The sequence below is a fragment of the Gambusia affinis genome, linkage group LG10, assembly GCF_019740435.1.
Source record: "Gambusia affinis linkage group LG10, SWU_Gaff_1.0, whole genome shotgun sequence".
In the NCBI taxonomy this organism is placed as follows: Eukaryota; Metazoa; Chordata; class Actinopteri; order Cyprinodontiformes; family Poeciliidae; genus Gambusia; species Gambusia affinis.
Genome location: NC_057877.1, coordinates 3,810,398 through 3,836,872, shown reverse-complemented (window position 1 = coordinate 3,836,872; position 26,475 = coordinate 3,810,398). Strand labels below are relative to the sequence as shown.

The window sequence follows — 26,475 nt, the reverse complement described above, 5'->3', positions numbered from 1 at the left end:
GCCCGTTTCCCTGGGCCATGTCTCCTCTGGGAGATATTCATATCAATTTTTTATTATTATTAATTTTTATTATTATTCCATAATAGTTGATTCAATTTTCCTTTGGAATCAATAAAATATTTTTGAATTTGAACTATTGAATTTAATTCTATTTCTCTGGTTGAATATAAACGTTGATATTTGTAAATGGTGTAGCAATCTTACCAGGAGATTGAAAAAGAGATTGCAGATCCCATTATTATTATTATTATTATTATTATTATTATTATTATTATTATTATTATTATTATTATTATTATTATTATTTGATGTTGCATGGTGACATTTCAAAATGGGGAAGACAACAGAACATGGCATAAAGCAAATATGTGTTGTTCTACACTATATTCAATAACTAAAAAAAAGTGATGACATTATCTTCTGTCCTTATGTGGACTAAATCTGAATTTAGAGTTATAATGAATTGTCCTAAGCCAATTAGAACTGTGATCAAGAGCAATGGATGAGGACCTAACTTTATCTTACCGCTATGTGAAAGAATGAAAAGGAAAAGATGGTTAATGAATCTCAAATTCACTGAAAACTAAATGTTGGCTTCATCAAATTTCTATAGCAACTTGCTAGCTACATCCAACCTGTTTGTTTGAGAGCCTGTCAGGAAACAGACTCTTTCTCACAACAGCAAATGTTTGCAGGTTGCCACGCTCCACTGGACGTTTCACCTGAAACTGTTTTATTTGCTTAGATGAGACCAACATGGAGTTTGTCAGCTAAAACCGCCTCAGGTGGGCCTGGAGTAAAACAGAAATCATTATGGAAAAGTACAACAACTGAGTATGTTGGAGGTTCTGTGATTCTATGGGTTTGCGTAATAACTGACAATATTTGCGCCGCCAGGGATTTTGTAAAAAAAAAATCTTCTGCATGTTTTTTCCTCCCCAAAAATAATGTATACAAAATAAGAAGTTGTACTGAGTGTACCAAAGAACCAAACAGAATAGGTTTAGTCATCAGTTTATGTGAGATTATTTACTGCTTACAATCTGAGTCAAAATCATGAAAATCTTAGAGTGGAGTTAATGAAAGTGAATGAATTCAGTGGTGATGAAGAGATTGTAACTGGGGTGAAGATGGCTGTCTGAGATTATTTGTGATACAAGGAGGAAGAAACCTGCAATGATGCATGGTTTCAGGATGCCTTCATGTCACACAAAAAAACACTGAAGGTGTACAAAAGAAGGAGGCAGTTTATTAAGCATGATCTGCCACAACTTTTAAAGTTTGACGCTGTAATAAGAAAGAGAAGGCTGATATTTAAGCTTCCCTTTTTTAAAAACCAAAAGATAAGTATGTTTTTAAAAAATTGCAAAGGAAAAACTATTTAGAAGATTCATTTAAAGTAAAAACTCGGGATCTTTTAGCTGTAATCTCAGTAGCTATGTCTCTTCTACATATCCATGCAATTCAATGATAAAAAAAAGTTAGAAACTTTATTTCTGTTGAACACTTTTTTGCTTGCGTTACTTGTTTATTACCGCTGTACTTACTGTACAGTCAATATTATCTGTAACTTAAAATAATAGAAAAAGTTAATTTCTTGATTCTATTGTAAGTTAGTTCATTGTCCACTGCAAATGTTGCCTCACTCTAACGCTTAATTTTTTAGGAAAAATAAAATAAATGACAACACAAATCACAATGTTTGAGGGGAATGAAAATAAGTTATTTGTAACCGGACTCTTGGACGTGACGTTTTAGGACATGATTGGTGGCGGAGACCTCTATATATCCGTGAGGCTTCACTCCCACCTTCTCGCCAGTGGAATTTCAGCTCAGCTCCTGCACCTTCAGGGGAGACGAACACATAAAAGAAGTAAGTACTGGCTTGTTTTCAGTCCTATACGTCTGTATTCCCGACATCCGTGACTTCTACTGACCACTAATAAACCACCGCGGTACTTGTCCTTTGGCCACTTAAGGGGTGAGCTGTATATATTACACTATGTTCTGGCCTGACTCCGTGTCATTTCAACCCTCTCTCAGCTGTGCCTACGTGGACTTAGCTCTCTAGTCGAACGTTATGGAAGCTAACGTTAGCTCGCTAGCTAGGCTATAGTTGGACTTGTACTTTTATTGAGTGTACTAATGCTAGATAATCCGCATAAAACGTCACGGTCACTGTCTAAATGTACAGTTGGGATTATTGCAAAGTTTTTAGCTTTTAACTATCTGACAATCTAATGTCACCAACTGTAAAACAGACAGACTTAAGTTGTGTTTTCCAAGTGAGAATGAGGCATGCTAAGTTAAGGCTACCTATTAGCCGAAGAGCTACGTGTCACAGTCGTACACGCCGCAGTCAAAGTTTTTAGCAAGTTTGCTAACAAGCTATGGTTTCTGGGCTGATATTCAGTTATTCTCTATTTGTCCTTGTGACTCTCACACCTCTACTCAATGACCCGAGTACCTAACGTTATCTCCGTGTCCTCGTTTGATATTATTAGTTTTTGTCAGGCAGACTATATGTTTTATCGGCTAGGCAATATTAGCCGATGTGAAGGCACCTAGCATTAACTGTGCTGTAAAGTGTCGTTGGCAGCTGTCAGCTAGTTAACATGATATCCTGTTAGCTGCCTTCTTAAGTCTATAAGCTGGGATTTAGACTATAATGTTATCGAGGCTCGAATGTTGGCAGGCTGTAGGAAATATTAATGCAATTTATCATGAAGTACAGAGTAACAAGACACTGACTTATTAGTAGCTTTTTAATAAATACCTGGCGTGTTGCATATCCCTTCTCCTTGGCATCACTATACTGTATTTTAAGTTTCATAAAACTGCAAAATTATGTTGGCTAAATTCTCAAATGAGTATATATTCAGAAGTAGAATTCAAAACCTGATTCAGAAAAAAAACAAAACTTTTGGATGCCAAATTCATGTCTGAGGGTATGCATGGATTTTTATTTTTTAGTAGTATTTTTTTGGATGCACATGATTTTGAGGTAATTAATAATCTTCAGTCTACATTAAACAATGTCAAAGATCTGTTAAATATAGATGAAAGTGTTATAACTTAGATTTTCCACGTGTTCAGTGTTCAGAATAATTATACTTTGACAGCCTGAGTTGTCTGAATCAGATTTTTCTAGACCCAGCAAAGCATATGCCGTCCTATCAACAGTTTTTCTTTCTGTATTTACTTTAAACTTGAAACTCGTCAGTCTTTTTTCAAGACAAATGGATCCAGTCCATTATTATGCAACGACAACACTGGGTATGGATTTGTTTTTGTGAATTTTTAAAAATCTATCTTTGATATACACTTTTTTTTTTTCTCTTTACTTTCTTTTGGGAGCATGGCCAGTAATTGGTACAAAGAAGGAACCCATAATAGTACATAATTGGTAACATGCCAAACTAGAAATCATGTTTTGGCTGCAGGAGTGCAAAGATGTTTCCCTTCCCCAATGTTTAGTCAAAAGCTTCACCGTGTCACTCATGACCTGGGAATTACACTGTTGACTAAAAGGATTTGACTCTTATGTTAATAAGCCTCCGTAAGAGACAGAAAACTAGTGAAACTTCTCACTGGATAAGGTCCGTTGTACATAAAAAGCTCAGCATGCTGCATGCAAGTAAACTCTTGTTGTGCAGTGGTGGAGCACAGCACTGCCCTGTTTATTGTTTTTAAAATATTTTTACCTTGAGTCTAATTCAAATCACTCCTGAGATTCATCTGTGTGAATCCTGCCAGAGTTTCCCCCAGAAAACTTATATTATAAATTATATTATATAAAAAATTATAATAATTTGACAGGAAATGTGAAAATATGACAAGGTGTAATTAGAAGACATTATTCACAATACTTAAGCTCAAATTATAGTCTTAAACACGCAAGCACGATGAAATGCAATTCAACTTGTTTTGCACTTCATACATAATTAAGCCATCAATGACAACTAAACCCATCTTAAACAGTCTTTCTTGTTACTGTTACGTGTGTGTAAAAGCCTGTTTAAGTGAAAGTTTACTATATTCCCCCCCCCCCAATTCTACAAAGACTGCAATATTGGTTCATACTGCTTTTTGTGGGAAAGTCTCCAAAATTTTCAGTTTTTAGGTTTTATCTTGACTAGACCAGAATCGTTTGTTTTAGGAAAACAATAATTGGTCTGTCTGATTTATCATTGAAGAGTCATTTGCTGGTGTATTTATTGCAAATCTGCTTGTTCACCAAAAAAACAGTACAGGAATTTAAACCTTAAAGCTTTTCATAGACAAGAATAATTCCTTTTGGAGTCCTTACCTTCATCCTATTTGTTATTTTTAACAGGTAAAAGCTGGCAGGCTGACGGGAACTTGCATTTTACAGGACGGATTATCTGGTAACTGACCATTTAGCTGGTAAGTTGTTTGCACACATGCAGCGTTTTTAAATCATTTACATAGAATAAATCTTTAGTTTTTCATAACAAATGTTGAGTCCGTCGGTTGTATACAGAGGATGGGTTCAAAGTTGATAATGCGCTTTCCAGTTTCATCCCAGTTATAAAACAGTGCAGTCAGTTTCACTTTACTATGCTGAAGCAGCAAAAGGTGGGATAAACTTGGACCAATAGTAAATGACTATGACTATGTACTGGGGGGTCATCTCTAAAAGGCGTATTCCTTTCATTGCACATCTTTATGGTTATGATCATTTAGCCTTTTTAGACTCTGGTGTCATTCTTATTGAACTAGCTTGGCGGAAAGAGGAGACGTGAAGACACCTGTGCAGCCAGGTGGCTGGGACTTCTACATGGTTCACATATTTTGAGCACACAGCACGCCTTGTACACACACACCTGCACACACATGTGGACGGGACTGACACCAGCACATTTCTTTATCATGTTCCCACCTTTAAAGCAGAGGAGTGTGGTCATAAATTCATGATGTGAACGTAGATTATTACAGTTAACTCTGTAGATTATGACTTCAGTAATGGTTATTAAAACCTCTGGTTGAACAAATGGGTTGTTGTTGCTGCCTCAATTTGCGACAGCTGTTCTCTAGATTTAACATTTCTTTTGTAACACACTCAAATTGTTCATGCTTTTATAACCTTTTTCTGCTTTTCTTGGAGGAAAATCCACCCTAATATTATTCATTCTTTTCTTTGTTGGCAAGAGTTTCTTGACCAAAACACACAAACTAGAGACTCCCCTGTTGATATCGAGTTTTTGTTTTATATGTGATCAAATTAAAACAAGGTGCATATCCTTTTTCCAAGAAACTGTATTCCCTCATTAATGAGGATTGCTGTTGGAGCTTAACACATAAAATTCAACAAGGTGGAGGTGAGCACTTCTGAAATTTGCTCTTAGAACTGAACCGTTGGCTAAAAGATCTAAGACACGGACCGCTCATGAACTTTAATCTCTTGCATTGTGGACATAGAGAGAGGTCACTGAGTGAAATCCTCTTAGCCATCACCCTACTATAATTCTTGGAATAGTGCTGTTTGAAGAGCCAGAGATGGTGCACTGCATTTGGCATTGCTAATAAAGGTGATCGTGATCTCTGGAACAGGGGTTTTCTGTGATAAAAGTAGATTAGATAAAGGGAAAACCAAAGTTCAGTTATAATAAGCTTACTCATGATCATGTGACTTTATTTTATTTATTAAAAACCCCCCCCAAAAAACCGTGTTTAGTTCTTGAGCTTAAACGTTTCCTGACCTGTTTGAATGTAATTGAGCCAAAATTCAAATTGTAATAACGTGTGTCTCGTATGACTACCGTTTTTCTGAACTCTACCCCTTTCCAAAAAATGAACAAACTATAATTTGTTACTTTAACCTCTACTTGTTAGCTGCATTGTGGTTGTAACTGTACTAAACCATGCGCTTTGTTTCCAGTGGCACACTCGGACTCTGTGTTTGACGTGGGATCTTAACCATGAGCTCAGTCGCTGTACTTACGCAGGAAAGCTTCATCGAGCACCGCAGTGGGCTTCTGCCAGAGCAAAGTGGTGGTGAGTGTTTCTGACCATTTATGTATTTTTATCACTTTATGTTTTGGTAATTCGAGTAGTTTCACCCTCCCCTCCAGCTGCTGGAGGCCCCAGTGCTGGAGAAGATGAGGAGGAACTTCCTACCTACAAGGATGCCTTCCCACCTCTCCCTGAGAAAGCGGCCACACCTGAGGGGACGCAGGAAACTGCCAATGCCTGGACATCAAAGATTCGGCCTCTCAAGTCCTCCATTATCACCCAGGTGCACCAGTACTACTACTTTAGCTTTACATCTGGTCCTGTGTCTCCTTTTGCTCAAATTTATAAGAATTTTACATTTTCCTTACATCCTGCCTAATGTCTTGAATGCAAATTGGCCTTAAATGCATTAATCACAAGTCTTAAATTTTGGCATGGTATGACTATATAATTTTGTACATTTTGTTGCCTATAATATTTGCAGGTAAAAGTTTTATATGCAGACATCTTCCTTGTGTTCTGTGACTTAAGGCTACCAATAACTAGCGGCTAATGTTCCCTAGTTAGCTTTTCTTTTTCTTTTTTTTTTCATCTATAAAGTATCGCCAGTTGGCTGGATGATGTTCATCTTTGCTCCTGGATCACTTCTGTTGCTAATCCTTAAAATATTAGGTTATTTCTTGCTAAAAACTTGGCACTAGGGAGGTTAAGGCTGCTGCTAAGAGCCACAAGTGGACCCCAGAAATGTCGGTTTTTCCTGTGCTTGATTGTAATGCATCAGCATCCTCTGATCATTCTATAGATGTACTGTTTTTTTTCTGTGTTAAATTTACTTCAATGTGGCATTAAATAATAGTCTTAAATTTGACCATGGTTTTAGTGGTGGGACTTGATTAAAGATTAATGTAGTTTGTACATTAGATTTATGGGCATACCAAAAATGCAACACAAAGTTCCGTCTCGTGACTTTGTATGCTTTAAACAATGGAATTGAGTTTCACTGCAGCTATTGTGGCACCCATTAATGAATTCAATGCAATATCTGTTTTATTTTTTTATTTTTTATACATCTCAGGTTTTCCATGTGCCGCTGGAGGAGCGCAAGTACAAGGACATTAACCAGTTTGGGGAAGGGGAGCAAGCAAAGGTCTGTGTGGACATCATGCACAGGACCGGAGCCCACCTGGAACTCTCCTTGGCTAAAGACCAGGGTCTCTCCATCATGGTGTCTGGGAAGCTGGATGCTGTGATGAAGGCCCGCAAGGAGATTGTGTCCCGACTGCAGACTCAAGTACGACGCTTTGGAATTTCTATTGCTCAACATTTATTGTCTGTGACAAAGATGGCTGAAATGTTTTTTTTTGTTTCGGCTTTTTTCAGGCTTCAGCGACTGTCGCTATCCCGAAGGAACACCATCGCTTTGTCATCGGCAAAAATGGGGAGAAGCTTCAGGAGCTAGAGCTCAAGACTGCCACCAAGATCCAGATCCCACGACCCGACGACCCCAGCAACCAGATCAAGATCTCTGGTACCAAGGAGGGTCTGGAAAAGGCAAAGCATGAGATCCTGTTGATCTCTGCTGAGCAGGTAATATTGATGCCCTGCGGAAGCATTTCCACATTCATTTTTATTTCCCGGTTTTGCCATTTTTAACTTTTCTTATGCATTTTTTAAAAAAATAGGATAAGCGTGCTGTGGAGAGGGTGAACATTGATAAGGTGTACCATCCCTTTATCACCGGTGCCTACAATAAGATAGTCGGAGAGATGATGCAGGAAACTGGTGCTCGCATTAATGTCCCCCCTCCAAGCGTGAATAAGAATGAGATTGTCATCACTGGGGAAAAGGAGCAGGTGGCTCTTGCTGTGGCTTTGATCAAGAAGATCCATGAGGAGAAGGTGAGGTGGAGGCAACAAAAATCTGATTGTATAGAACAATGTTTAGTTCCTGTCAAAAGGTACAAATATCTGGTCTTTGTGTCTCCTGCAGAAGAAGAGTACCACCACGATTGCAGTGGAGGTGAAGAAGTCTCAGCACAAGTATGTCGTCGGCCCCAAGGGAAACACCCTGCAGGAGATCCTGGATAGAACTGGCGTCTCGGTTGAGATCCCACCTTCAGACAACAGCTCAGAAACAGTCATCCTTCGTGGAGAGCCTGACCGCCTGGGGCAGGCCCTCACCGAAGTGTACGCCAAGGTACAGGCGTTTCTGATGCCGAGTGAAAATGCTAACCTGAGGGCATGAGAGTTGGAGGTAAAACTAACTTTTTGTTTCTGTTTTCAGGCAAACAGTTATACTGTTTCCTCGGTGTCAGCTCCTTCTTGGCTTCATCGTTTCATCATTGGCAAAAAGGGACAGAACTTGGCTAAGATCACCCAACAGATGCCCAAGGTGAGTGTCGTCTAGAGTGGAAGAAGTTTGAGTGTTTAGTGGTGCTAAATGAATTGATGTTTTTATTGTTTGTTCAGGTGCACATTGAGTTCACCGAGGGAGAAGATAAAATCACTTTGGAAGGACCAACCAAAGACGTGCAGATGGTGCAGAGTCAGATTGAGGCCATTGTTACGGATTTGGTGAGGATTCATTTTCACTGAAGTCTAGCAAATGAATTATCTTCTGTACTTGAAGAAAATCTTTGACCTGCTGATACTAAAAACTTAAGATTTCTTCTCTGTGACAATGTCTACACCAAATAGTGACATGATTTGGTAGAATTTAGGAATGATGAATTCAGTCATCTGTGAAAGAGGATTTCTGACTTAATGAAGTTAAAAACCATCCGATTTGGTCCGAGGCCATTCGTGGTGCATTTCTACTCATGGAAGGCACACGTCTCATTATTTATTCATTTATTTATTATTTTGCCTTTTAACAGGTAAGTCGAATGGACTATGCAGAGATCACTGTGGATCCCAAATTCCATCGTCACCTGATTGGAAAAGGAGGCGTCAACAGTAAGTGTGCTCCTGAAACTGCATAATAAATTTTAAAAAAATTATTATTTTTGTGCTTACAAACAATCTGTTTTCTGATTTTTAACTTTTAGTCAACCGCATCAAAGAGTTGCACAAGGTGACAGTCCGCATCCCCCCTGACAACGAGAAGAGCAACCTGATTCGCATAGAGGGGGATCCCCAGGGTGTGCAGGAAGCCAAGAAAGAGCTGCTGGAGCTAGCGTCACGCATGGTTGGTACACAGCGCTGAGAAGCTACATGTAGTTCAACGTACAGCCTCGCGTTGCTCAATAACTTGTGGGGCTTGCAGGAGAACGAGCGTACAAAGGACTTGATCATCGAACATCGTTTACACAGAGCCATCATCGGGCAAAAAGGGGAGAAGATAAAGGAAGTGCGGGACAAATTTCCAGAGGTCAGTTCTAACTCCTCGTATTGGTTTGCATTTGCTCTGTACTGAAGCTACTGGCGGTCTCTGAAGGGCTCCGTAACGTTTGTTCCAGGTCATCATCAATTTCCCCGACCCAGCACAGAAGAGTGACATCGTTCAACTTAGAGGGCCTCGGAACGAGGTGGAAAAATGCTCCAAGTTCATGCAGAAGATGGTGGCTGAAATGGTAAACTGTCAGTTGTTTTTTTTAAATAAATTTTTCCCTTTTTTATTACTACTGTGATACACATTTTGAGGTGCAGCACACGATGTCTGTGCATCCTTAAAATATTGCATGCATGTATCTAAAATTAAGGCCTTAAAATGTCTTCATTTTACTGATTTTTATTTATTTTATTTTTTTTTTGCCCATTATTACTAGGTCTCTGATTATCATTATCTAACATTACAGGTCTTAGGTTTTCTCTTGGCAGGACTATTTAATCTTGTATATTCAGTTTGTTTTTCTTGTAAGACTTTTGTCAGAAAAACAAATAACTCAAACTGTCAGGCAAAAGTACTTTATTGTGTTCTGTGTCAAGGCGGTTGAGGCCAACGGTCCTCACTAACACACTTGCTAGCTCTCTTTTTGCATCAATTATGGGTAAGTGCAATCATCTCCACTTGGCTGAAGGAAGTTTGTACTTTTCTGTGGAGATATAGGTCTTAAATTTAAGACTTTTGTGAATGGAATTTGAGTTGGTGAATCCCTTCAGTAACTGTGCGTTCACATTTTCATTTTTGCTGGTTTAGGTGGAGAACAGCCAGACTCTGTCCGTCCCCATCTTCAAGCAGTTTCATAGGAACATAATTGGAAAAGGAGGAGCAAACATCAAGAAGGTGCTGTATGTTGAACTTTTTTTTTCTTTCTGTATTGCACCCTCAATTCAAGAAGAAGCCTTAAACAAGATCTTTAATGCTGTAGATCCGAGAGGAAACAAACACCAAAATCGACCTCCCTGCCGAAAACAGCAACTCTGAAATGATCGTCATTACAGGGAAGAAGGCAAACTGTGAAGCTGCAAGGAACCGCATTTTGGCTATTCAGAAAGAACTGGTAAACACTCGTGAGACCCTGTTCATCTGATTGTATGATAGTAAAACTGCAGTTTATTAATTCTTGTCTCTCTGCATTCAGGCCAACATCACAGAAATGGACGTGTCCATCCCCTCCAAGTTGCACAATTCGCTGATTGGCTCAAAGGGCCGCCTGGTGCGCTCCATCATGGAGGAGTGTGGCGGCGTGCACATCCACTTCCCCACTGAGGGCTCAGGGATCGATAAAGTCACCATCAGAGGCCCAGTGGAGGAGGTGGAGAAAGCAAAGCAGCAACTGCTTGCTTTAGCAGAGGAAAAGGTTCATACAAGTCTTTCAACTTCCTTGCTAAATTTGCAAACATTTTATTTTGCCGTGTGTTTATACTATCGTATTGATGTTTGCCAGTGAGAAAATGTTTAACACTCGTCCACCCTAAAGCCACCTACACTTTAGGGTGGTTACCACCTCTTCATAGCTGTCAACTATCATAAATTTATTCTGAAAAGTCCTACTGAACTCTAAATTTAAAATTTGGTAAACCATCTTTCACAGCAAATAAAGAGCTTCACTGCTGAGCTGCACGCAAAACCAGAATACCACAAGTTTCTCATTGGGAAAGGCGGCGGAAACATCCGGAAGGTCCGCGACAGCACCGGTGCCAGAATCATTTTCCCCACCTCTGAGGACAAAGACCAAGAACTCATCACTGTGGTCGGGACTGAGGAGGCGGTTCGGACAGCCCAGAAGGAGCTGGAGGAGCTCATCAAGAGTTTGGTATGAAAAAAAAAAAGTCCGTTACAGGCATACGCTGGTATGTGGGTTCAAAGGGAAAACCTTGAGGCCTATTTGATATTTCTGGTGTAATGTTTTTTTCCTCTTGTGGGACATTTTTTGTCAGGCAAAAGTTTGAGTTGCACTCGAATATCTTTGTGTTCTGAGACTGTGGACTTTTGAGGCTGCTGGTAACTCACCAACACTCTTGCTAGCTAGAGTATGTTAGCAGCTACCTTGCTAGCTTTGTTTGCATCTATTATGGGTAAGAACAAATTTAATGCCAGTACTATACTTCAGTAGATATGTAGGTCTTAGATTCCATTCATAATGGTCTTAAATTTGAGTGGGTGAAAGGTGCAGATTATTCTGTTTCTGTGAAGCCAATTTGAACTAATTTGTGGTTTCTAAAAAGTGATGTCCACTTTGTGGTTTAAGGACAACATTGTGGAGGACACAATGAACGTCGATCCCAAGTACCATCGCTACTTTGTGGCCCGCCGGGGTCAGGTCCTCAGGGACCTTGCTGATGAGTACGGTGGCGTCATGGTGAGCTTCCCTCGAACCGCCTCCCAGAGCGACAAGGTCACCCTCAAAGGAGCCAAAGAATGTGTGGAGGCAGCCAAGAAGCGTATGCAGGAGATTGTTGAGGACCTGGTAAGTGTTGGTTGTTTTTTTTTTTTGTTTTTTTTTAACTCTTGTTTCTTTCTTCTAAGATTTTTACTTGATGATTTTTTTTTTGTTTGTTTGTTTGTCTCCCCCCACCCCCAGGAGGCTCAGGTGACCGTCGATTGTGTGATCTCTCAAAAGTTCCACCGTTCCATCATGGGTCCCAAGGGCTCACGTATTCAGCAGATCACCAGAGATCACAACGTGCAGATTAAGTTTCCAGAGCGTGAGGACCCACAAGGTAAAAGCAGGCCTTCATTGTGTTTCTGACCAAACTTTAAACAAAAAGGAGCGTTTCTGGCTTCAAACAGTTAACGGTGTGTATATGTGTTTGTTTATCAGCACCTCCTGCAGAAGCTCCCGTTCAGGAGAACGGAGAGGCCAATGGTGAAGTGAAAGAACCTGTCGACCCAAACGCTCCCAAAAAGTGTGATGTGATTTTGATTTCTGGTCGCAAAGAGCGCTGTGAGGCTGCCTTGGAAGCGCTGAAGGTCAGAGCTGACGCCACGCCTCAGTTTGGTCAGTTGCTTTTCTACATCTAAGAGTCTTCTCCTCTCTGCAGGCCCTGGTTCCCGTCACAATTGAGGTGGAAGTGCCTTTTGAGCTTCATCGATACATTATTGGACAAAAAGGAAGTGGAATTCGTAAGATGATGGATGAATTTGAGGTACACCATCTTTTAAAATCAGTTAAAATGCAATGTGGGCTCAGTGGAGCTTCCTCATGACTTCAATGTGCTTCCAGGTAAACATACAAGTGCCTCCTCCTGACCAGCAGTCTGATAAAATCGCCATCACCGGCTTGGCCTCTCACCTTGACCGTGCCAAAGAAGGCCTCTTCGAGCGGGTCAAGGAGCTGCAGGCTGAGCAGGCGGAACGGGTTTGTATTTGTAGTTCTTTCAAGTTGTTCTGCTTCAGCCTCTTTAACAAGATGCAACACAAAACTGGGATGATTTTCTTAGTCCTGCTCTTAAACTTTAATATTATCTCAAATGGGAACTATTATGCAAAATTCAAATTCTGTTCTTCCATTTGGTTTCTACTGCTTCTAAAAACTGGTGGGGTTTTTTGGCAATAAATTCATGTTTTCTTTTTTTTTTTATATTTGGAAAATGATTGGTTTCAAAAACCTCTCAACTGTAAAGTCACGAATGACAGGCACGGCGCTGTTACTTAGCAACCCAAGCTGAGCTCCTGCACATTTGGTTGTCTAGTTTTACTGCTGTATGGTCCGTACAACGGCTACTGGAAAAGATATGCGTTTTGTTGTTGACTTGCCATCCAGAATACACTTGCTTCATTCTTGTTGGTTGTGCAGGAGGCTCCACTTCTGCTTTTCAGACATAAAGTCGTATAATCAAGCATCTGTTTGCAGCCTACAGTGAGTTCAGGGGTGTGGCCAGCAGCAGCTTATTTTGATTTAAAATGACAGAAGCCCTAAAACAACTCATTGTGAAATTACCTGGATACACAGAACTGATCACACTCAAATCTCGTTATCTAAGAATATTGGTACAAAAAAATGTAAACATGTTTTGGCCTGTCTTAACCTGCTCAAGGAATCATAATAGGTCACCTTGTTAAGGTCATGCACAACACATCAGCACAAAAGTTTCAAATGCATAAAATTGGGCAATAAAACAAGTTTTGTGCAAAAAATCTCTCCTGAACCTGCAGGCACTCAAGAGCTTCAAACTGACCATCACTGTGGACCCAAAGTATCACCCAAAAATCATCGGCCGCAAGGGCGCCATCATCACAAACATCCGCACAGAGCATGATGTGAACATCCAGTTCCCAGAGAAGAATGATGAAAACCAGGTATAGTATGGGAAACCAATGCTTAAAGTAATTTTTTCTTAACACATTTATTAAATAGAATGGCTCAAATCTTATTTTTTTTCTTCTTCCTTCTTCAAAGGATCAGATCACGATTACAGGGTACGAGCAGAACGCTATAGCTGCACGGGAGGCTATCCAGGCTATAGTGGACGAGCTGGAGGAGATGATCACCGAGAACATCACCCTGGACAGCAGGGTTCACGCCCGCATCATTGGCGCTCGGGGCAAGGGCATCCGCAAGATCATGGATGAGTTTAAGGTGAACTTCAGTAGAGCTGAAATATCCTCCTGTCTAGAACATGCACAAAGGAACTCAACTAAAACCTCAGATGCCATTTAAATGTTCTTGTAAATGTACAGACTTTTAATTACAGTAAGGCAAGAGCTAAACATGTAAATTCACAGAGCTTTTAAGTCAAAAACAGGTTCTAGAAAATTTCTAGCCATATTATTTTATTGAAAATGTCTTTTTTTTATTTTTATTATGACTTAAACATTAAGTTTAACGTGACTTCTCTATGTTTTCAGATTGACCTCAGGTTTCCACAGAGTGGCGCTGCAGACCCAAACCTTGTGACAGTAGTAGGTCGTCCTGAACACGTGGATGAAGCCATCGATCACCTCCTGAACCTGGAAGAGGAATATGTAAGCTCCTCTGAACATTTTTTTCTTTCTTTTTGTCCAGTCACGATCAAATGCCAAATGTTTGCTCATGCACTTTTTTTTTTTATTTTATTTTCAGTTGTCCGATGTTGTGGAAAATGAAGCAAAGATGGCATACATGAGGCCACCTGGTGGCAGCGTTGCTGCTGCGGACGAGCAGCGTGGCCATTCCAAAGGTTTCGTGGTTAGAGAGGCTCCCTGGGCCACTGGCAACGAGAAGGTGAGACTTGCCCAACCTGCTGCTATTCCACTCTGCCTCACTAGTTTTTCTGAATCCATTTGCTCCTTTTTCTTTCAGGCTCCTGACATGAGCAGCTCAGAAGACTTCCCAAGCTTTGGCGCTCCGGTCCAAGCGAAGGCGTCGCCCTGGGGACCCAAACGCTTTTAAGCCATTGGCTTAAACGTAATTAGTCAAATCTTCCCCTCCACCAAGTCCATCTGCATCCCTCCTAAACCCCCCCCCAAAAAACCTCTGGACCTGGACTGACCGCTGACCCTCAAAGTCTTTAGTTCTCAGAATATCATCCTGCATCTCGGTCACCAGTCCACAATAAGAGCTTTCAGATACTGTAATCCATCGTGAGCTTCGTGTCTGCGTTCACTCGTACGGTCTCGAGCCTAAATGTTCCGGCCGCGTTGCCATCGCGTCTACACCGATGTTTTAAATGTTTTAGACCAGACGCCTCATTGTGGTTTGAACTGTTCTACCAAATCGTGATGACAAAGACATCACTACTTTTTACGTGCGCTGCCCTGATCTTAGTTGCCTTTTGCAGGAACACTGGGGGTGGGGAGATACTGATTTTTAGTGTTCAAACTTAAACATCAGTCGTAGAGGGTTCCCACGTCCCTTCCTGCTTCATCCATGTAGCCCAGTGAAAATGACGTAGTCATCCGTTTCCACACTATAGTGATCGTCCAATCATGTCCTTCCATGTGCTCATACCTGTGCTGCTGTGCGAACGATCAAACTTCGGCTCCCACCTTGTAGCCTTATGAATTGGTGAGCTGTGATGGAAGGTGTTGGGGAGGGAACGAGAGGGGAGGGTGTTGGCTGAGTTTCAGCCACCACAGAATGGCACCAACTCAAACTGCCAGATGCTTGGAGATCATGCCACACCTAAACTTTCTACAACACTAGGCTAGAGCTCCACAGCATCAAAACCTCACACTAACTGTTTTAAATAGATTCGTTACATTATAAAGTAGATCACTCTACGGAAGTCGACCATCTTGTGCCAACTTTAACGACGTCCCGCGTTCTTCGCCCTCTGTAATGGGTCAGTGTCCAGTCCCTTTGTCTTCCAGTTGCTATGCAGATCCCATCTGCAATGGCCCCTCCCTTTTTTAGTTTTTATTTTTATTTCAGCCTTACAACTAGAAAGATACAAACCAGGTAGAGATGAGTTGCTTTCAGTAGACAACTGCAAGGTGTTTCCTCATTCTTTCAAAAACATTTCTTCCCAGTTGTGTGTTTTACTTGGCGTGTATGTTTAGCCTACTAGCTGCTAAGTAAATGTCTAGCATCTACCTACCTTGGTTTATATCCTCCTAGTACTGAACGAAAGATTATGCAAATACCATGAAGTGAACGGTTATGGGCGACACTGGAAAAAATTGTCCAAAAGCCAATAAAAAAATTGAAAACACTTTTTAATCTCTGGTGTCATTTTTGGGTTCATCACAAATTAATATTCATGATTGACCAACACAAAGCTGTGAGGTGACTGGATAAGATGGATGTTTGAGAATTTAGCAGTTCATGAGTATATCTAAAAATAGAAAATTGTGGAAGGTCACTATAAAAATTAAATGACAAAATTTGGATCACATGTTGAACAAAGAATCTATTCAGTAAAACATTAAGCATAATAAATCATTTTCAGCATTTTGGCCCAAACAACAGAATGATCTCTGGTTATGTGGTGATCTCCATTGCTCGGCTCAAAGCGATGTCCAAAAGTTAAGCAAAAACGATGAAATGGAAACACTCGTTCTGATGCGGTAGATGAGCTGAAGTCCTAGCTGATGGATTCTTTACAGTGTAACGGTATATCCGGTATGAATTCATCATAATCCGCCACGCCGCGGTATAGTTGAGAAAACTGAATATATAATATTGTTCGCCACTAGAAGCGCTGGAGAGCGCTGATTGGCTCAGCCAGGTAGCGGAACAGTCTATTGGCTAACAGCTAATCACGTTGGAATAATTAAAAACCAGATGGCTGATAAAGAGAGACGGGAGATATAAAAAGAAAAAAAGTGGCAAAGATTCGAGGCCACACGATTAAATAAAATATATTGGGTTTTTAAAAATTCCGACGCCTGGGATAGCGTGACATTATCAATCAACCAATTAAAGGACGTGAAGCCGCTACAGACGGTAAAGAGAGCCTGGTTCAGAGGATTGATTAAAACGATTCGAGGTATGTCTTACTGGACCGAAAATACTTTAGCCAGATTGCTATAACGTTCTTAATGTTGCATTTATCAAGCTGTTCACTTCGAATGGTTTTCTTACTGTTGGTCTTAATGTGAAATGTTTATTTAATGGAAAACACAGAAGCGGTTCACGCTTGGAATATTTAGTGTGACGATAATACTTTAATAACATGGCTTCAAGGATGGCATTTGTCTTCCAGTACATACTTGCAACACTTGAATACTTAAATCCTGAGTATTATAGGTGAAATTGTGGATATTATGGAATAAACTCAAATTATTTTCTAAATAATTTGATGAATAAATAAAAATAAAAAGTGATTAAATTGGCATATTTTTTATGTTGCGTTCTGCACAATAAAAGCAGTTTACATTCTACATCTCTTTCTACAATTTCATATTGACTCATCAGTGTAATTTTGTTGGGACAAAGTAATTGATACTTTTGTTGCAGCCTTGATTTACCTTGTACTCCTGCGAGTAAAATAGGCCACAAACGTATATACAAGCAGTCAGGAAAAAACATAAGTCAGATTTATATTTATCGTGATAAACTGTGAAACCGCCAGAATCTTTAAAAAACGTGATACGAATTTTTAGTCAGACGGCCCTGCACTAGTTGGTTTGAAAACCTAAAAGGCACCTTACGTCGACGGATGCAGAGGCCGCTTCGGCTGACGTCAGAGGATTTTGCACGTGGCTCTTTAAATGAGAGATGGATATGCATTCTAGTTTACGTTTTTCTAAACGTCCTTTTCCTGACTTCAAAGACATATATATGTTCTGTGTTTTATAAAGCGGGTTCGTTCGCGTTATATTTCCAGAACAATGAAAGCTGGGAGATATAGTTTGTATAGTTCGTTTCTGTTAAGTGGAGCCGAACACGACAATTATTCCACCTGGTTTTGGATGCTGGGCAACTGGAAGGTTTTTTCTTTTTTCTCGTTGCCACGACATATAGTGCCAACGAGATGTTATTTTTACAAGTGGAAGCAACCAATTAACATCTGAAATGCTCCAATCACACCTGAACTATGACCCCAGAGGAGCTGAGAAGGCTTCATGCTAACAGCATCACCTTCAACAATGAGGTACTTGATGAAATGAGTTGCATTGAATTTTCCTTTGGGTCAAATTTGAATTGATTTATTTTTATTTTTTGCTAATCGATTATTATTAGCTTCTCGCATAAATTCCCAATAAAATACCTAGGCGATTGTATTTGGAGAATGTCAAAATATTGGAAAAGTTGACTTCACTCCAGTTGACTTCTTCCTTAAATTTTGACGCAGAAATTGGGTTAATGTTATTTATCCAAGCAGCTTTTCTGTTAAAATCCTCCTTCTTTCATGTTTGTTGTCCATTTTGGTCAGAATTATGAACCATCCCTTCTCCTCCTGAGACTGAGCTGAGTTTGTGTTTGAAAGGAGCATTGGAAAAGCTCTCACTGGAGCTCTGAGGCATAATCACGACACAATTAAGATAATTTCCCAACGACTGCTGGTGGCAAGGAAAGCAATTTTTCTGCCTTGTAATCGAGTCGGGCTGTCAGATTAAGATAGCAGGTGATTTAAGAGAAAGTGTCTCTGCTAAGTGTTTGGAGAGCGATCTAGGTGGCCTCAGGATTCCCTCTGCCCATTGAGATTGCCTTGAAAGCCAAAGCAGTTCTGAATCTGAAAAGAGAGAAACATTTGAGAGTTGGATTCGTGTCTTTGGGCGTTTTTTTTTTTTTTTTTGTCGCCATATTACTCGCCTTCTGCTGCCGATCTGCTCCTGCATCTTGCAACATGAAAGAGTCGAGTGGCTTCTTATCTTCTCTCCCTTACTTTCTTGTATCTCCTCTTTCTGTCTTTTATTTGCACACCAACAACAAACTTCAACTTCAGTACGAACTGTATGAGATTACCCTCCTTTTTTTAGAGGATTGGTGCATCACCAGAAGACGGATTCCTTTATACAAGCTGTATATTTAAACAATTTCTTTTTAGATGAGCAGATTTTTTTCTTTTCAGTATTAGAAATGTGTTTGCATTCTTAGAGCCTTTGAACCTCACTAGATGAAAATTAGAGGCAAAAACAACAACAACAACAACAAAAAAACACTGTTATTGGGGTTACAGATGGAGCAGCGTTATGAAATATTCTAGTTCCTGTTTGCATACTCATGTTTTTTTTAAAGAAAATTTCACATCACAATTCTTTTAAAATAATGAACACTAATGCCTTGAACCTACCCGTTTTTTAAGAGACAAGGACTTTCAAAGACACAATTCCACACAGCTAACTATTAATAATGCTGCACCAGTTGGTTAGATAGTGGTTACATAAGCAAAGCTATGTAATATTATGAATTTTCCAGCCAGACAGTGCAATTTAATATAGCACAACCAAGTAATTATGACTTTCTGTTCTTATAAAATTGTTGTATATATCAAACAGGACTTAAAAGAAACGTGACTTTGCAATGTAACGTCTTCAAATTGGACCTCTGTCGCTTTAAGAGGCTCACGCTCTTTCTGACAGTCCGCTTTCAACTCGCCGTCGCAACAGCGTTCCTCTATTAACGTTTTTACCATCGTTTCACAGAGCAGTAGCTCGAATAATGCGTTAAGCAGACCCACACTTCCGCCACATGTTTGCTAATTGCTGCTGCCGCTTGTCTGAAGGAGCCGAGTGGCGGAGGCTGTGGGTGAGGGCGGCTCGGAGAGCGCAGCACCAAGGAGGAGCTTCGTGGGAAAGGCAGCGCTCGGTTAAGCTGCACTTCTTTCTGTAAACCGAATGGCTACCAGGTGACGCGAGGGGACTTCTCAAATATGAATCAAAGCAACACTTCAGGTATGTTTTTGATGACATTACAATGTAATCTAAAGCTAAAAAAAAAAGAGTTGATTTTACATAACAAACTGCATAATAATTACTTTAAACTGCAGCCAGAACCTGTAAACATGCATGTTTGCATGCTTGGTAGTCCTATGGCGGCGTATTTTTAAGACTTTGTAGAGAGGAAAAAAATAAATAAGTCAATTTCTATATTAACCTCAGACATTTCCTAGAAAAAAAAAAAGGGAAATTTATGAGCTCCAAAAGTTTAAAATGCTAGAAAATGAAGAAATTTTTTAGATTAATCTTCTACAAAAACGTTGACACTTTCTGAGTTTCAAATGTCAAATTTTCGACATTTGAAACTCAGAGATTTCCAAATTGTCTGTTTTTTTTTTTCTAACTTTCTGAGATTAATCTAAAGATTTCAGAGTTTTTGGCAGAAATTTACTCTGGAAATGGATGATGAGCAGGCTCTGCTGACAAAAAGCCAGGGAGAACAAAACATGTTTTTGCTGAAATGGTGTTACTGTCAAAATGAGACAAGTCTGTCTTTTTCCTGCAAGAGCAAAACAGCTTTGGATTCCTCTGACTTGATAGAGTGCTATACAATGGTAGGCCATTTAATCGTTCTTTGACCTGCAACCATGTTTCAAGTTGTTGCACCTTGTGCGATTGAGATTGACTCCATTGTTCTAAGCAGGAATCCATGACTTTTCACTTTCTGTGGGGTTTAAAAATGACGTACCTGGAAATATTTTCTTCATGTTAGTAGATACCTTTTCCATCCCACCATCACAAACGTAAAGACATGGAGTTTTCTAAACTCTACTGGGTATTCAGATGGAACTGACCTTTTACTCTGAGGAGTGAAAAGTTGAGCTTCTTGTCACCAAACCATCAAGCTGACTGGCAAACCTGATCTCAGAAAGACAAGGTAGTTGCCTTATAAAACTCCAAATTTGTTGTACACCTGACTTAATACAGCACTGGAGATAATTGCAAAATAGTGCTAGGCAGTACTTTTACTGAATTTAGAGGTTACTCTGAAGTTCAACAGTAATAAGTTCAGCATTTAATTTGCTCTTTTGCTTATTTGTGATGATATTTTAATTGTTATATATATACATATACAAATATATACTCTGTCTCCAGTTTATTTTCCACTTATTTAAGGAAGAAATCCAAGAAAGTAAAAGTTATGCTCAACACTTTCATGTGGTGCAACAATTACACACCTCTATCCACTAGATGGCGTTGGCAGACTGGGATTTCTCACTCATTGATTTGTGCAGGGAGCCTAAAAACTGAACAACTCAAACTCTACATGTGTCACAAAAATTGGCCGCCATCTGTTACATAAAGAAATACTATTATTTGGAAATCTTTGTTACATAATTATTATTGTATCCAAACTGGTATTTTGATAGAAGCTGGTTTTCACCAATCACAAATTATTGAACAGAAAAAAAATTCCTTTTTCAAACACATTCACAAGTAAAAACAAATAACCAAACAAACAAATATTGCTTTTAAGCCCAGTCAGTGACTTTGTTAAGAGCATTAAAACCCCAAACCTATTATAAAATAGATTTATTCAATAAATTACATCTATTAAGTTCATAGCCTTTTGTAGTGATCAAGATGTACAAAGTGACATAGAAAGCATAAACAAATACAATATTATGTGAAAGCCTTCCATTTAAAAAAAGAAAATACACAAATAAATTAAACACAAACTATACTTTTATTTTGAAAAAGTTCTGTTTTTCTTCTGTTATGTCAAATGTTGATTGCAAGTTGTAAAAAGTAAATGTAGTCATTCGCTATGATAAACACCGGAGAGAGAAGTGGTTTAAACCAGATATTGAGTTTATTTAGTTTACTAAGATTTCTGACTGAATATCCTCAGAATTAACCAGACATTAGTAATTCTCAGTTAGCTTGAGTGAGTCTTAATATGTTGCAAATATAATCCATGTAGGATGATAAAGTAAAGACATTTCATGGCTATCTTCTATCCTTCCTCCTAGAAAGAGTTATTTGGTCTCACTAATTACCAACTTTGTCAACGCTCAAGTACAGTAGGTAGCATCAAGCTGATGATCTCTTGCTGCTATTGGAACCGGTCTACTACATTCCACCAGTTCTGATGAAAGAAGTTGTAAAAATGACCATCAGGTCTTTGCCAGAGTTGTGGCAGATTCATTTCAAAACATTGCTTTTCTTCAGGTACAGTTCTTCTTTTGTTGATTTGGCTGGACTTTCTATGATACTGAAAACAGAAATTCAAGTTCATTTTCAGCTGTCAAGCAGACTCCCAAAAGTTTTGGATCAAAATTGACTGATACTTGGAACTATTCACAATTTCATCCACTTTGATGATTCTCATCTCCCTTTGCTGCTCCGTCCGGAACATCTCCCATTAAGTTGGATTCCTGCGGTAGAATTTCAACCGGGCCAATTAGCGAACAGGAGGAGAAGTTGTGAATGATAATGATGATCTTTGTTTCAGAATTGTAGTCTGCCTGTAGTTTTATCAATGGCATTGGAAGAAGTGAACAAAGTCGCTCTGGGCATATTGGCCACGCTTCCAAAAATATTAAAATATCATAGTGGGGGATTTGTAACCTTCATTTTGTCAAACTGGTGCACTAAATAAATCGAGGCCAAATGTCAGCTATTGGGTAAGATTTTAGTCTATGCCTCCATCAAGCAATAGTTTCTAAATAACCGAGGGTCCAGACCTTCTGTATGAACCTCAGCACAGTTTTTACCAGGCTAGCATGATGTTGGAAATACCACATTTCTTTGTGTGTTGGTTCTGTCACAAACAGAACCAACAAAATCTTTGCTCAAAGACTTCAGTTGGATTTTATTTTGAGATTTTTTTCCCTGGATGTTTTTTTTTTTCTTTAGAAGAAAATGCGTCCATCTTGCCACTCTAGTTCTTAGCCGAAACATTTGAAGGATTCACCAGATTGTTCTACACATAGACAGCAACTAGTACTTATTGGCAATTACTGAAGCTTCTTCAGTGTTACTATCAGCCTCTTGGCAGCCTCCCTTACTGGTTTCTGTCTTGTGTTCACATTGGTTTCTACTGACCTACACCTTTGTATAATAACTTCCTTTCAATTATTTTAAACCTGCCTTCCAACAGTAGATTTAACAAAAGGATGCTAATGCAGAGAAAAAAAAGCATAAACACAAAATCTTATCAAGTAAGATTTTGATAAGATTTGGTCTAGTTTCTGGTGCAAGTATCTTAGTACACTTGAAATAAGACAAACCTAACTTATAAGTAACTTTTCAGCAAGATACAGGATCTTGTTTTAAGTGAACAAATCCTTCATGTTGATGAAAAAGTATCAGTTCCATTGGTAGATTATTTCACCTATAAGAAAAATGTTATAAGTGTATGAAACTAGTAATTTTTCAGCAATACTAAGGAATTATTGACTTAAAACAAGCTCCTGTTTGTTGCTGAAAAGTTACTTATAAGTTGGCTTTGTCTTGTTTGAAGTGTACCGAGATACTTCCACTAGAAACTAGACCAAAATTATTTGAGTTTTTGCAGTGTAAAATCTCTTTATCTTAATGGAGATGTGTTCACTTTCAGTGAATCTGCTTTACTGCTGCCTTTACATCAGCTGTAACTGATATCATCGGTGATTGTATGCTTGTTGCCAGTGATGTCAACAATTCCTGATAAACATAATTAGACTATGTGTTGATATACTGTTTAATAATAGGCTGCTGTGAACATTTTTCCTGAACCACTCGGCAACCTTGTTTTCCACTTTCAGGTCTAATTTAATCAGTGATGTAGCGCACGCACACATTTCCACAGCCTCTTACGGATCATTATTACAGTAAAGTCATGCTTTTAATCGCAGCACAATGGGCTGATGACACAATGCACCTCTAATTACTTCCAAAATTGCAACACTTGACATGTTACAGAGTAAAATGCCGATTGCCCGGGTTTCCAGCACCAAAGGGAGAATCTTCACCCCCACATTGCTGTGGCAATCTTTTGACTTTGTCAGCACTTGAGTGGTTAGAAAGGAGCAGGGAAATCCAGCCGAGTGACCAGCAGGGGTCACATGTGGCCAATAATTTATTCCATTCCCTTTCTTATAGTTCATTCTTACAAGAAAAATGTCAACAAAACGTTTCCCATCGACTCAATCAAAATTCCTCATGCTTAGCTCACGTTATTTTGACGGTTTCTCTACATTATCATTCAGTTTCTGTGGAGCATGCAGACCAGATTGCAATCACATACGCTAATCAGTCCCTGTGATATTTACTCCTTTAAGAGATGCAAAATGGGTTCTAAACATCAAGCCTTACAGATCAGTAATTTAAGCATCAGGATCACAGGGCTGAAGGCAGAATTTTGCTTCTGGCTGCTGCGTTTTTGTGTCATCATCTAAAGCAATCTCTAGATCTCAAACACATCTGGGTTTTTGTTTTACCTCTTAAAACCACATATTGTGGGAAAACCTCCAGTTGAGTTCCTGCTTGGAGAGGCGTTAGATGACACGCAGAGCCTCGTGTTCCTGCACGCTCCGGCCACCGCCCGCTAGCTAGTTAGCTAGCTAGCTGCCATTTCTTGTCGTTTAGCTTTGTTTCTAAGGCAAATCTTCACCTCTGCTATCTAACGTACAGATACCACCTGTGGTTTTCACCTGAAACTTGTTAATCTAAACGTCCTTTGCCTGTTGCCTGAACGTATTTAGCTCGAGTGGAATTATTACTTTGTATGTCGACGTATCGAATGTGTTCCGAGAAATAAATAAAAAAATAAAAATTAAAAAAACTATATATATCTTCATATAACTTCATGTGTGTCATAAGCCAAGTATTGGTTCTGTACTTTATCAGATCTCTCCAGCGTCTCTTCCTCTGGAACTGCAGAGGTTTCATGCTAGCTGGCGATGGGTGGGGGAAGAGGGGTAGTCCAGGGAAAAAGGAAGGGATCTGCTGAGGCGCTCTCGCACAATGACATTGTCTGAACTACAGCCTCCACGACTTGCCGTGCCGCAGCGACAGCCCTTTAGTGTTTCCTGTCAAACGGAGCATTGTTGCTTTTAGTTCACTTTAAGTGTCTAGACAGTGGTTTTGCTGCTCCGTTGGTTCCCCTTGGATTGAGGCCAAATCTTCACTCCTGGCGGTGATAAGAGTCTTATCTCACTGTTAGAGGGCCTGGAAACTGGAGCAGAGCTCAAGAGAGTGTCACTCAGGTGGGGGGGGGAGAGTGCGGGCACCCAGAAGAGCAAGCCGGGGTTAGTCAGCCGACTCACACATCACACCTGCATATTCACTTTGAAGCCTCTTCTGAAAGATTATTTGATTTTACCGGCTGGATGTTTTGTATTGCCACCTCTGATTTTCTGTCGCTTCAACAGGAAGATGTGCGTGCGTGTTGATTTCTGCGATTCGCGGCATTGTTCCAATGGGTTCAACCAGTGTTCAACAGACAAGGGCGCATGAAGGAGCTTATAGCTCCCAAAATATGTGCAAAAACTTTCCAAATTATAAACCTCACCTAAACAGCTCTCAAAAAATCAACAGCCTCTGAAGGCAGCTGTTTACTCCGCTGCTCAACGCTGACGAATTATGAGTCTGGGGGTCACCCATTGACGTGCAATGAATGGCCCGCATTCTTCCTGACAAAGGCCAGGAGGGTAATACAACTATTCAGACGCTCTCTTTTATGCTCGTCGTTGCTGCAAACTGTTTGTTGTAGAAAAAAAAAGTCCAAGGTCCCTCAGGTAAAAAAATCAGTCGGCAGATTGTGCACTGGTTTCTTGTTTGAAGTCCATTGTGGCTTTATTCCCCAGCCAGGTAACACAAGAATGCCGCTTTTCTTCCCCGCATAGTTGATCCACAATATTGGCAAATGGTCCTTAATTCCCCTCTATGCAAGGTAACTCTCCAGCTTGAAGTAATTCAGAGTCCTTTTCTTTTCTCTCTGAATGGTGGGGCCTGTGTAGGAGAATGAAAAGGATTCAATAGAGGTGGATGATTTATTCAAGGAAAAAGCACTAAGACTTTGGAATGAGAAGCATGACTGTATTCTCCCACGAAGGACACCTTGTTTTGTGCGACACAAGGCGAAATCTATGGCTGCTCAATTCATTCGTCACTACATAAAAGAGATTGAACTGATAAATATATATATATACATATAAAGTGGAAAGGGTGGGAGGAAAAAGTTAGCCTCCCCCACTCCCATGTTTGGTTGGTTGTGGATGTAATGCAGACCATAGAGCTTATTGCTTCGTAGCATTGACGCTGATTCAGATATTCTTCAAGGGTTTTATGTGCGATGAATACAATGGCATGCTGGACGGAAGAACTAGTTCAATTGTTCACCACTGGCTCCAGTATTAACTCATTAGCAGAGCTCCGTAGAGCTTGGCGGCATGCTAGTAACACACTGTCACCATTTAATTCCAGTGTGTAGGATAAGGGACACATCTAAAAGTTGAAGGACTCCGGCTCTCAAGGACTGGAGTTTGAGACCACTGTTTTAAAGGGCCAGTATTGAGTAAAAAGGCTATTTGTTTCATATGACTTAAAAGAAATTTGATTTTGCAATTTAATGCCTTGAAATTGGGTCTCTGTCTCTTTAAAAAAACCTCCTACTTTTCCTGAAACTTCGCCTAAGGGAAGTCAGCACAACATCGCTCCTCTATTAACCCTTTAACAACGTTTTTACCAGCGTTTCACTGCAAAGTAGCTCACATACTGAGCTCAGCAGATGTTCAGTTCCACCAGCTATTTGCTAATTGCTGCTTGCTAGTCTGAAGGAGCTGAGTGGGTGGGTTGCGGTAAAAACAGTATTTTAACAGTACA

The 26,475-nt window shown here is 39.8% G+C and overlaps 1 protein-coding gene and 1 long non-coding RNA gene across 6 annotated transcripts in view; both read left to right on the top strand.

Annotated features, from left to right (window-relative positions):
• The first annotated feature begins 1,779 nt into the window (after nucleotides 1-1,779).
• hdlbpa (high density lipoprotein binding protein a) lies at nucleotides 1,780-15,992 on the top strand. 2 transcript variants are annotated; one of them, XM_044128599.1, is made up of 28 exons: nucleotides 1,780-1,873; nucleotides 4,337-4,407; nucleotides 5,903-6,018; nucleotides 6,096-6,259; nucleotides 7,052-7,267; nucleotides 7,357-7,563; nucleotides 7,659-7,874; nucleotides 7,966-8,172; nucleotides 8,260-8,367; nucleotides 8,445-8,549; nucleotides 8,852-8,930; nucleotides 9,023-9,162; nucleotides 9,241-9,345; nucleotides 9,434-9,547; nucleotides 10,114-10,200; nucleotides 10,286-10,417; nucleotides 10,499-10,717; nucleotides 10,952-11,173; nucleotides 11,609-11,827; nucleotides 11,942-12,080; nucleotides 12,182-12,330; nucleotides 12,402-12,506; nucleotides 12,584-12,718; nucleotides 13,516-13,659; nucleotides 13,760-13,939; nucleotides 14,209-14,325; nucleotides 14,423-14,563; nucleotides 14,642-15,992. In XM_044128599.1, the coding sequence occupies exons 3-28, from the start codon at nucleotides 5,943-5,945 to the stop codon at nucleotides 14,729-14,731; spliced, it is 3,816 nt and encodes a 1,271-aa protein (XP_043984534.1). In that variant the 5' UTR covers nucleotides 1,780-1,873; nucleotides 4,337-4,407; nucleotides 5,903-5,942; the 3' UTR covers nucleotides 14,732-15,992. The 2 variants fall into 2 exon arrangements, with proteins under 2 accessions (XP_043984534.1, XP_043984533.1); XM_044128598.1 differs by having other exon boundaries at nucleotides 6,078-6,259.
• Nucleotides 15,993-16,682: 690 nt separating this feature from the next.
• The window catches only part of LOC122838176, a 141,888-nt gene continuing 132,095 nt past the window's right edge, over nucleotides 16,683-26,475 (top strand). For all 4 annotated transcript variants that reach the window (XR_006371849.1, XR_006371850.1, XR_006371851.1 and 1 more), the window contains exons 1-2: nucleotides 16,683-16,769; nucleotides 19,452-19,620. This is a non-coding gene — a long non-coding RNA (uncharacterized LOC122838176). The remainder of the gene's footprint in view (nucleotides 16,770-19,451; nucleotides 19,621-26,475) is intronic.

Excerpts from the sequence above, each read along its gene's own strand:
- hdlbpa (XM_044128598.1), top strand. The coding sequence starts at position 5,943 with ATGAGCTCAGTCGCTGTACTTACGCAGGAAAGCTTCATCGAGCACCGC. Across the intron at positions 8,550-8,851 it reads AGGCCATTGTTACGGATTTG|GTAAGTCGAATGGACTATGC; the intron begins GTGAGGATTCAT and ends GCCTTTTAACAG. Across the intron at positions 14,326-14,422 it reads TGAACCTGGAAGAGGAATAT|TTGTCCGATGTTGTGGAAAA; the intron begins GTAAGCTCCTCT and ends TTTTATTTTCAG.